This window comes from Aquila chrysaetos, chromosome 3, assembly GCF_900496995.4.
Source record: "Aquila chrysaetos chrysaetos chromosome 3, bAquChr1.4, whole genome shotgun sequence".
NCBI lineage: Eukaryota > Metazoa > Chordata > Aves > Accipitriformes > Accipitridae > Aquila > Aquila chrysaetos.
The window spans coordinates 51,854,382-51,866,366 of NC_044006.1; the positions used below are offsets into that span (position 1 = coordinate 51,854,382).

Consider the following 11,985-nt stretch of genomic DNA (forward strand, 5'->3'; position numbering starts at 1 on the left):
GAGTAGAAAAATAAATATTAATATATATTTTCCCACAAATGGCTATACGCAAACTCTTAGTCTTGTAAGGTAAATCCTTCTTTCCATACAAAATGTTTTCGTAATATAATCTTACTATTTTTTTAAAAAATCAGTCTTTCATATCAGGAGATATTAAAACCTTCAAAGAGGTTCATGTGCTCCTAACTCAGGGGTTTTCAGTATGCTGAAGAGTTGTCAGTCTTAACTATTCAGGGAAAAAGTATGTATATACTCACCCTAATTCCCTTAAAGCCAGGGAGACCAGGAGTTCCAGGGAAACCACGAGCACCCTAAAAACACACAGTGCATGAATGATTGTCTCTCCTATTATATACTGCAGTTAAAAAGAAAGAAAAAGTCTTTCAATAAAATTAATGACTAGATTTGGGCTGTGATCATTCAAGTGAGGAACACAGTCCATTTCCTAACCTCCCAGGACCAGACTTGTTCCAAGACTAACAGTAATCAACCTGATTTTCCAGTTCTGAATCTCAGAAATTTCATGCATTAACATGTGATAGCACAGCTGTTTTAGCTTTCTATGCCAAGGTGCCTGCTCACCTGCTCCTGTGTAACTCGTCACTATATCACTTCTGTTCTAATTACACTAATTTTATTGGGGGGGTGAGAAGTGGAACACAAAACAAAAACATAACTATATGATACCCCTGAAAGTAAGAACCAAAATTGGATTAATCCATATAGGGAATATTAGTATGTTGTTAATGTGGTGCAATTCAGAAATATTGTTAGGTTTCATTGATAAGAAAACTGTTTTGTATTGTATACAGTAGATCACTACATACCTGAGGGCCAGCAACACCTCTCTCACCAGGTCTTCCAGGTTTGCCAGGGTGACCCTAAAAAATGCAGTAATAATGCACTAAGAAGGAAAACTCATTTTATAAAACAACAACATAAACCATTAAAAAACAGAAAAGACATTGGCAAAGTTTCTCTTTTTCAATAAATATACAGAGCTTGTTAGCTTTCAAGTTTCCCTCTCCCCGTATTCATGAAGCTAAATAACGTATTTTGAGAGGTTTTGAAGTTATCCATTTTTCTGTACATTTCCAACATACAGCAGCTCTTGTACCATAAAAAATTATTTCAGGGGTTTATTTATTCTACCCAGTATTATAGAACAATGTAAAAACTATGGCCAGTAGAATGCTTAGCTTAACAATAACCTAATGTTAGAGTTGAATCACTGCCCCAAAAGAGATGAGAAACATTTAATAACCACTTACGTCTTCACCAGCCTTTCCTGGAGGACCAGGGGGACCACGAGGACCCTGGGGACCCTGTTAAAAATAGATTGAGGATTGCTTAAAGCATCGTTCTTCAGATAAGTCTTTTCACTGGTTTCTGACTTGAGTTGGGGCATAGCTGGATCCTAATTGACTTTGCACTTTATGATTCCAATCTGAAGGAGTCTGAATCTGAGTGTTCATCTCTGTTTCTGTAACAGGATCAAGCAGGAATATTCAATTCAAACATTCAAGGATGTGCATATGGATAGGAGAAATGGGCCTAAGCATTACAAGCCTGCTTTGGTGTCCTATTTCTAATGCTAACAGTGTCTGTATGTGAAACTGTACTTACTGTTTGACCAGGTTCACCCGGCTCACCAGGAACGCCTTGAAAACCAGGAGGACCCTAGAAGAGGAGGGAGATTTTGTTAGTGTTTGACCAAGCTATTTTGTGATTTTACAGGTATGTCAATGTTAATTAGTCAGTAGGAGAGACGAGACTGTACTTACAGGGGGTCCAGATGCTCCAGGTGGGCCTCTAGGTCCCATTAAACCCTATGGGAGAAAAATTACAAAATCTTTAAAAAACATCACCATTATATAAACTCATCTATAACACCAATTCCTGGTATTCCTAAAATGTTGGTAAGCATTGCAGTTTTCAGTGTGCAATGTCCAAACCAAGTTAGAGGAAGTTAAGAGATCTGCATGAATTTGCACAGGCAGTCCAAGTGCAAACAGATCTTCTAATGGCAATGAACCAGCACAGAATCCAGTAAAATGATTAGGAATGTACCATTATGGCTGGGAACTTTGAGATTAGACTTGTTAATCTATTCTGGTTTGTTAACAAGTGCATTGGTTCATTTTTCTATGTACTCTCTCCCTTCCTGTGCATGACCTTCCAGAGCTTAAAGATGAGGGTCATAACAACACATTAAGAAAGGTTGTATTTTTGGGCCCGTCAATTTTATCATGATTTTCAAGAACAGATGTTGGAGAATAAGATCATTAAAACGGTAGAGAGGTAAAAGGGAAAATAAAGGTATGTAAGTGGCAGTACTACCATGAACTGGGACATTCACACACAAGTTTGGAAAGAAATCAAACAACTCTTATACATATTGTGTATATATCTATTTCAAATAATGATCAGCTTCTATTTAAATATTTCATTGTTTTCTGTTTTTGATTAAATTCTCTTCATTTCACCTCCAAAATAAGTCACTAACATATTCTTCTTGACTGAATTTAGAATTTACATACATCTTGAAAAAAAAAGGGGTCAAAAATCACTTTTAAAAAGGAAATTTCCATAGATTACTGAACTTTAACAGCTGTCTGAAGCTTTAGTAAGCAAGCAACTTTGAACTGAAATTTAATTTAGTTTTCTATTATCAAAATGAATGTTTTATAAGATGTTTCAATAGAAATCATTGTATTTTTAATTGGTTTTAACACTTTCTTGGGAACTCTTTTAGATTTTCTGATTACAAGATTAAAATCATGTGCCAGCTTTGCAATGGCTTATGTAGCTTTCCCGTAAGACCGAATACTTTTTATTAAGGGGAATAAATGCGTATTATATACAGGCATTTACTTATGGAAGCTAAAGCAATCTTGTGGCTATAAAAATATGCAGTAATTCTAGGAAAAATACTGGCTTCTGGACAGTCTGAATCATATGTGCTGCATAAGCCCTGTGAATCTCTTCACAAATTATATTCCATAATTGTATTTCCGTCCTTTTCTATCTTCCCAATCACTCATATTTTCTTTATGAAACTTAAAATTTCCTCACAGTAGGTAGATTCTACTGCTGTTGCTGTCAGATGAACCCTAAATGACTCAAAAATTGGAACTTAGCAATTGTGACACCCCGAATTTTCTGATCTATTGTCAGACACTGAGGGCAGAACTTGATTAAAGATACGCCTATTTTCCTATATTAGGTATCTAAATGGATGCAAAAATACTTTCAAAAATTCATTTAATATTACACTATTTTCAGGAATGGAAACAAGCACTTGACCCAGAATAATCCTGGGCAGCCTTCATCCTGCTGCTCACCCATCAGATGCATCGTCTGTGATGTCAGTGTGTGTGGTGAATTTAACCCATATTCTGTTATCTATGTGCACTGAAAATACCTGCTAACATTAGGAAGGGTTAGAAATTTATGTTGAAAGGCAATAGACTCCTTAAATGTCCATTTGGAATAGTATACAGTAACCGACAAAGATTCCTCCTCAGAATAGCCTTGTAATAGCAAGTACTAACATTCAATTATTGAGAACCAAATGTGGTGGCCAATTTCCTACCAAACCTGTGCAATCCAAGGATATCAAAAGGGTTGTACACCCATGGGAGAAAAATGGTCACCAACCAGAGCTGAGATACTGAGTTACTTTCTAGACCTATGTCTGCTTTAAAGAGCAGCTTTACAATCGATCTTATTCCTAAAACACAATCTTCTGTCTCAATATGGGTAAAGTAATACTGTATCAAAGTACATGTGTTATCTGACATCAGATTATGAGATTCACTGTTTCATAAAAGTGTGGTCAGACACAATTAAAGCACAAGACCCAGTAGTGCTATATTCAAGTTAAATATACGGTCCCAAGACCATATTTCAAGTCCTAAGACTATATTTCAAACACTTCACATTGTCCTACATCAAAGGATCAGTTGACAGTCTGACTCAATAGATGACCAAAACACTAATTTTAACACTATGCTTTGCATTAATACAGCTCGATTAGACTCAAAGGAAAATACTAAACATGTTATTTATGCAAGTTATCAAGTACTAAATCATATACCTACCATAGGTCCTGGGCCAAAATCAGCGGCTTTAGATGGATCATATTGAGCAGCGAAGTTCTGTAGGAGATAAAAAGTTTGAAATTAAAATACTAAAAATTTATCAATACTTTTTAAAGTAAATTATCATCCTACATCTGACTGTCATCTGACTTGCTATACTTGCTATATCGTATGTTAAAGCAGCATATGTAAAGCTCAGTAAACATGGCCCTATTATAAATACAGTTCTATTCACTTGTTTCCAGAAAGACTTTATTTTACTAGGAAGGCCCTTTCACACAATGGCCTCAAATATCTATGCAGTAGCAATAGAGAGGCATTGCAATAGTGTGAACTGAAAATTAAGAATGTAAACTCAGCACTCATTTAAAATTGAAAACTTTCTTGAAACCCTCAAATCTTTCTGCCTAATTTCCAATGAGGGATGTTATGCATATTTTTTCACTGCACTGCTTAAATAAAATTCCATGTACCAGCCCTGACTTACTATCGGATGAGGTGGGTCCTTCAGCTTCAGAAAGATCTGAGGAGCATGCAGCCTCAGAAACACTGCACTGGATTTTTGATGTTTTTGTTATGTAGGCAAATATACATCTAGTTTTGTGGAGTATGTTTTCCCTCTTCACTAAAATGGAAAAAAGTTCTATACAACACAATTGAAAATCCTTTTCTTGCTTGTTTTGTTTTATTAGCATATAAAAATAATAGAAATTAATGAAAGCAGTTTGGGGGTTGCTAATAGGAAAACAAATTATTGCTATTCAAATTGAAGGCAAAAGAGTATTCTTCCATACAGGATTATTTACTAAACTTGACCAATATGACACTATGTCTTCATGTTCCCTGTGCAAGCTAATGTCAAGCAAAGAGTTAAAGCCAGTATTCTGTAGAGAATAGATGATGGACACTTCTGCAGAAAGTGTGTATGCGACACAGTCCACTTACATTCTGCAGCATGAATACAGATAGAAATGAAAAATTCTAAAGGAAGATATTCTAAAATTCTAAAGGACTTTTAAGTATAGAGTTTCAGCTTAAGGGTAGGCTTCTTCAGCTTATTCCAATACAGTTGCTGTCTCTTGAACCCAACCACAAAGTGCTGTTTCTTTTCCCCATCTGCTTAGCAGCACAGGTTTCATTTAGTTGATTCCTAATCCATACACATTATGGCTGTATAAATTTAATGCTAATTAACAGGGTTGATTTGCTCCTGTGCGTAAGTCCCTGTTGCATACAGAATCCAAATTTGCCACGGAAAATATACATCCCAAGGAGAGTTTCATCAGAACTGGGACCATCAGTTTCTTGCAGATCACAAGAGAATGTTTCCTCTACTCTCCAATGCAACATCAGTGTTTTCCAGCAGATATGCATTTAGTCTTAGTCACAAAGCAGAGATTATCAGTTTCAGTAATAGAAAGTTTGGATGCCTTACTCCGCCAAGACCTGGAGGACCAGGGGGGCCTGGAGGACCTGGTAGACCATCTTCACCATCTCTGCCTGGTGGACCTGGTGGACCCTAGAGTCAAAAAGAGGATTATAAAGTGAACATTAGAAGTAGCTAAAGAAATCTCTGAAGTGATAAATTCATTAACAACCAGGGACCTACACCACACACTACAGCAGTTCTATATATGCAGTTTCAATAAATGGCTAACTTTAGAAAATAAATATAGCCTGAATTTACATTGCCTTGCCACACCTCATATCAGATAATTACTGTAGTTTCATATTTAAGAAGATTTATGGGGCCACGCCACCAAAGTGTAATCTCCAAATTGGGAAGTTTCATTTTAAGCGACCAAATTTTGGACCCGTGAAACCCAAGTGACCCACGTGAACCCACGCAACCTGTCACATTCTGTTAGTGAGAGCCTAAAATTTGACCAACTGAGGATTGGCAGAGGTCAGCCCTACTGGTACAAACTCACACAGATCCAGAGTAAGTCAAAGGCCAGTTTTTAATCAGTCTAGACTATTTGCTGGTATAATTGCAAATTCAGTGACAATAAAGCAGTGCTCTTTTGATACTGTCACTGTGCTACCACTGTCAGAACTTTTTACAATTATTTTTGTAATTTGAAATTACATGTGTTCAGTCCAGCAACATTTGCCCTTATATTCTTTCATCCTCAATGCACAAAACTGGTCAAGTTTTGCCATCATGGCAATTGAGGTGAAGTATTTCAATTGGTCTGTATTTTAGACCTAGTTCAGTGCTAGATGAAATCCGTAATAAAAGTCTTACTGATTTCTAAAGGAGCAGGATTAGGTCTGCTGCCTTCAGGACAAAGAATATATCTCATTTCATTAAACAAATTCAGTTAGTGGTAGCCTAAAGCAAATATCCAGTGGACGATACAGATATACTCTTCCTAATAGTTCCCATTATGTTTTTCAGCATATTATGATCTAAGAAATCTTCAAGAGCTACCTATCAGTAGTATGGCATTTCCATTTTCAGAAGATACAAAAAAGATACATGGTAACTACACACTGCCCAGATAAGGATGTGAATTTCAGAATACCACCTTACAAAAAGCAGCAATGATGCAGAAGCAAATCCGAAAAGCAGATATCAGCAATATGAATTAACATTACAATTAAGTTATTCAACTGTCCTTATTTATGGTTACTTTTACAGTAGCCTTTAACAGTACAATATCTGCTTTGACTAAGAGAAGGTAGATGACAAATGCCTAGCTGCCAAGAAGAGAGCTTTTTCAAGCCATCTTTGGAGGCACAGATAATGAACGATCCTCAAAGCTAGCTTTGTCTATTCAGGTTTGATACAGAAAGCTTATCTGCATGCCATATTGTTCAAAGACTATATCTTTATGTGTCAACTTTCCCTTCTGCATTTTCATGCACTATTTCCACTGTGGGCAGTTGGAAAAAAGTTTTTCAAACCATCACTTGGATTGCTAGGTTGCTGTCTGAACTCAACCGCATCTGCTCAGGCACAATGACCATAATTAGGTTGGTGAGGTATTGCTGGGGCAGAATTTGGTACACAGGTAACTTGGTTTCTTTTTAATGAAATTGTACATGCAAGCTTCTACAGGTACATTCATTTAATCTCACATCAATGCCTAAACTTAGTTTTTTCCTACTTGTCTTCCAACAACTGCTGTTCAAAGATCACAAACAAATGAACGTCAATCTAATTCCTTACCCTTTCTCCCTGTGGCCCTTTGTCTCCTCTAGGGCCCTGCTGGAAGAAAATAAAACTTAATGAGTTACCATGGAAATTTTCCAGGACGATACAGGGAAACAGATACATTAAAAATAATTAGTGTACATGAAAAAGGGAAAGCAGACTGCACATACAAGTCCGATAGCTACTTTCCACAGACAGCATATTCTTTTTCCACAGTAACTTACTGGAAATTGACTAGTCACTGTCATTACTACGTCAGTTAAAATTATCACTGCACAGTCCACAGAAGTACTTGCAAAGTTGGTTTTAGTCTCTGCTGGATAACTGTCTCTAATTTAACAGGAGTGACTTTTAGAAATAAAGTAGAAACTATTTAGCCTTTTAGACCTGTATGGATATTGCTGTACTCTTCAATTCATGTAAATCTTTCCAAAGGAACTCAGTTGAGTTCTTGGTAGGCTTAGTTCTGCTCTCGGGTAAAGCAGCTTATATCCAATATTTGAATCTACCCTGCTGTTAAGATGTTGCAGCCATTGTTTCCTCCTTTTTACTTCCTACTCATCTCAGTGCTACTGCTGTTCTCAGGGAACACTGGAAATAATGAATGTGGTTGTTTTTCCCTTCATCCAATATTCAACAAAATATTAATCTGCCTAAGAATATCTGATATCATCTCCATTTCCACACAAGAAAAATAAAAATGCTTACCTTCCGCCCTGCAGGTGTCTGGAAAAAATAAAGAAGAGAATTAAAAAAAAGACACACTTTCTCCCAATATTTTAAACTAAAATAATGTACAAACTTAGACTCAAATTCTTACATAACTATAATTTTTCTCAGTACAGTATATTTAAATATGCCCTATGGTTTTAAATTACTATGAAGGCTAGAAGTTTATTATATATCAAAGATACATGTAAGTACATTAGAACATTCTGTTGAAGACTGACAATTTTATACCTATTACAGCCTACAAAACTGGCATAAAAAGTCACACCTGAGTTCTTCCATAATCCTTCTGTGCAATGAAATTTAGACTGTAAGACTGGCTTTAAAGTAGAGTAATCTCCAATCCAAACTGCCAGGTATGATGTCCAAACACCACTGCTCCGTTACTTTCTCGTCATGGTCTTTACACCTATGAAGGCAGTCTCTTAAAAAAGGACGTCCCACTTGAGAAATTGGGGTGGGTACCTTTTCAGGCAGTCCCTTCAGGATTTAATCGGTATCTTTCCATGACCATCTTGGGAATTAACATTAGTAAATAATACTGCCACGAAAAAGAAGTCTAGCCTGTTAATTGAAGTTGAATGTTACATATTAGACACGAAATAATTATACTGACCTCACTCACATCTGGAAAAGGAAGGGAAAGAAAAAAAGGAGATAATTAGAGTGTGGATTCAGTTATTTTACAAGTTTTACATTTCAATGCTTTTAAATCAAAATGCAATTTGGTTAATTTTCTTAATTCTAGAAACATTTTCTTAACGTAATTTCTTACTTTTAAGGTGATTATCTTAACTGTAAAGACTCACAGGTGAGATTGCTATGTATTTCAAATTCAAAACAGACTTGCTAAGGAAATTAAAACAAGTAATATGGTTGATACAGTAAAGAGGCAGATATCTTCTATAAGCCTGCTCTAAATATGCTTAAACATATCTCCATGGAAAAAAATGGACATATATATTTTCACATATGTGTGCATGTAACAGATGAATAAACCCAGACAGGCTGACACATGTGAAGATATTAAATTGTAGGAGTAATCTTAAATTATAATATAAATGGCCCCATCTCACTTTTTATGGGGAATGGTTCTACCCAAGCATACCTTTTTCCACAATTTCCTGTCAAATGTCATATAGTATGTTAAAAAGAAGTTTGAAGCTATTAAACACCAAATAGCAAGCAACTTCCTCTCTGTATGTTATTTACTACTAAGTACGCTCTTGTTAATTAGTTGGATATACCAATTTTCAAAAATCCATTTTCTGAACTTCAAGCAATTAAAACTCTATTTTGGCTGAACCTTACCATGGTAAAAACATCTCATATCACACCTGAATGCCAGCAATTTGATGCTATTACTAACAGGTTGTTGTGTGTTTTTCCACAAAGTGTCACTTTGGCAACATATGATCACGCTAAATTCGGATGATTCATACAGTCCAGCAAAAAGGTAACAATACTGAAGTGCTGAACGCTATAAAGAGCTGAAATACCACGGCAGAACACCGATTGCCTATACTAACTCAACATAAAATTAAAAACACTATTGCCCCCGGGTGATGGTGACACTGGCGACTACACTATCGTATTTAGGGAAAAGCGGGGGGCGGTCGGTACGGCAGGGTCCCCACACGAACCGCTCCGTCTCCTCAGCCGCTGCTACCGCTGCCCGTCACCCGCGGGCGGGAAACGTGCCCGGGGGGGCGGCCGCGCTGCGTGGACAGGCCGCAGCCCAGCCGCCCCCCCCAAGAACTGCCCCGCCGCGGGCCCTCGCGCCTCCTCAGGGCCTCGGCCACCACGCCGCCGACCGCCACGGCTTCCCCGCCGCCCCGCCCCGCTGCTGGCAGCGGCGAGGCGGGGCGCAGCAGGCGGCGGGCGGGGCGCGGGGGGCACCGTCCCGGGGGCTCCCAGCGCCAAGAGGGGGCAGCGCAGCGCTGCTCCCTCCGCCCAGGAACGCGGCCAGACCCTGGGTCAAAGCCAGCCCCGCAGAGGAACGAGGGGCGAGGGGCTAAGGGGGGACTTCACAGGATGCCGCCCAGCAGGGAGGCAGGGGGAAGGCTCCGCTTCTCCCCCAGCCAAGTGCGTGGGGCGCGTTTCTCTCCCGCCGCCGTGTGTGGGGGGGAGCTGCGCTTCTCCGTCAGCGAGGGGCGAGACGAAATCCTTTTCCCAGCGAGCGTCGGGGAGCCGCGCTGCACCCTCGGGGAGCCCCATTCCCTTTTCGCCCCTAGAGCTAAGCATTTCCTTCCCTGCCTCCCTCCTCCTGCCTCGTGCGGTCTTTCCCTCTCCGGAGACCCCCGGGCGGGCGGGCTGGCTCAGCGTGCGGGGGGCCACCCGGAGAGCCGCCAACAGCTTTCCCCCTGCGGGCTGGCTCGGAGGGCGCCCAGCAGCACGGCGCGCCGCAGCGGCCCCGCTCCGCCTCCAGGGGGCGCCGCCGTGCGCGGCGGGGCGGCGGCGAGTCCGGCACTGAGGTGCCCGCGGGCCGCGTGCCCTCCGCTCGGAGGGAAGGGGTGAGCCGGCGCTCTCCTCTGCTCTGCTCTGCTCTGCTCTCCTCTCCCACTCCTCCCGGTCCCCCGCTTCGCAAAGCGCGCCTGAAGTCTCACAGAAGTGCAGTCTGGCTGCAGCCCCGATTCTTCTGCTCGCCGCAAACACTCTCCTCCTAGCCTTTAAGCATCTGCGCTTGAATTAGGGCTTTGCGTGCTCCTTTGGATGCCAGCCCGTCCTTTTTTTCTTTTTTTTGGGGGGGGGGGGGGGGGGGGATATCTCGTTGGCCTTTTGCCATCCTCTTCTATTTCTGAGGAAAAAAAAAGAAGCTAGATTCTGATCTGGGACGGAGGTGGCAGTTTTGTGAGATGGTCTCTATAGCTTGGGAAGCTGCAGCTCCCCGCAGACTACCATCCGTGGGGAAGACGTCTGGCTAGAGCGCGGAGAGTAGGACAGCCACCCCCTGATGACACCACCCATGCCACAAACAAGCTAAAAGCACTTACGTTGGCCTGTTGCTAGGTATGAAGTTACTGCAAGCAGCAACAAAATCCGTGTATCCACAAAGCTGAGCATGTCTAGTTGCAAGACATGCAGACTCCTTGTGGTGCAGAGTCCCTGGTCGGTGATTAGCTATTACCTATGGGACGCAGGCATACAGTCTTGAGGAGTAACTCCAACCTTAGCAGAAACCTGCTGCCCGGGATGCTAAATTAATCAAGCCCCGGTCCGCCCTATTTATACCGCAGGAGGGTCCCGGGACCGCGAGTCACCGGCGGCGGCGCAGCCAATGGGCGCGCGCTGGCCGCGGGGCCCGCGCGGCTCCCAGGCTGTCACGTGCCCCGTGTCTCCGGCCCGCCGCGGCAGCCTTGGCAGCGACGGCCGCGGGGCGGAGGGGGCGCGGGGTCGGCAGGGGAGGGGGCGGAGGGGGGAGCGAGGGAGGCGGCGACGTTAAATTGGTTCCATGCTTTGAGGACGTGGACACTTTGAGGCTTTCGGAAGGAAAATCTGACTCGTCGTCTCATTTTTTTTTTTTTTTTTTTTTTTTCAGACGTCCCCCGCCCCTCGCCCTGCTTTTCTGGGCTGCGCGGCCGGGAGCCTCGCCGGGCGGCCGGCTGGCAGCAGCCGGGAGGGCGCTCCGAGGGCTTTCAAAGCAGGAGCTGTCCAGGGCCTGCGGAGCCTCCTGCCCCGCTCCGATCGCGGCGGGGAAGCGGCCAGGGGAGCCGAGAAGAGGCTGGATCCTGTCCTCAAGCTTGCCCCGCCGCAACCGCGGGCGAAAGGCGATGCTTCCCCTCACCAGAGGTCCCGAGGCGCCCGGCCCCTCCAGCACGGGGTGCGGGCAGCCTGTCACCCCCGTCCCTCGCCCCTCGCGTTTCCCCGAGGGCGGCCGGCGTGGGTGCTGGGCTCCCCGCGGCGAGGAGGGGGCGGCGACAGCCCCATCAGCCCGCTCGCAGCCGACCGCGGCAGAGCGCCTTCGCGTCTCGGCGGTTTGCTCTCCCCCGGGGG

The 11,985-nt window shown here is 42.5% G+C and overlaps 1 protein-coding gene across 2 annotated transcripts in view; it reads right to left on the reverse strand.

Annotated features, from left to right (window-relative positions):
• COL1A2 (collagen type I alpha 2 chain) overlaps positions 1-11,235 on the reverse strand; it is a 41,912-nt gene extending 30,677 nt beyond the window's left edge. The window contains exons 1-11 of one of the 2 annotated variants that reach the window (XM_030009146.1): positions 10,986-11,235; positions 8,609-8,619; positions 7,972-7,989; positions 7,279-7,314; positions 5,539-5,622; positions 4,104-4,160; positions 1,785-1,829; positions 1,627-1,680; positions 1,272-1,325; positions 828-881; positions 258-311 (exon numbers count right to left, since the gene is read on the reverse strand). In XM_030009146.1, coding sequence (XP_029865006.1) covers positions 258-311; positions 828-881; positions 1,272-1,325; positions 1,627-1,680; positions 1,785-1,829; positions 4,104-4,160; positions 5,539-5,622; positions 7,279-7,314; positions 7,972-7,989; positions 8,609-8,619; positions 10,986-11,055 — 537 coding nt within the window. In that variant the 5' untranslated portion in view covers positions 11,056-11,235. Of the gene's footprint in view, positions 1-257; positions 312-827; positions 882-1,271; positions 1,326-1,626; positions 1,681-1,784; positions 1,830-4,103; positions 4,161-5,538; positions 5,623-7,278; positions 7,318-7,971; positions 7,990-8,608; positions 8,620-10,985 lie in introns of both variants that reach the window. The other variant, XM_030009145.1, reaches the window with a different exon arrangement.
• Between the last annotated feature and the right edge of the window lie 750 nt (positions 11,236-11,985).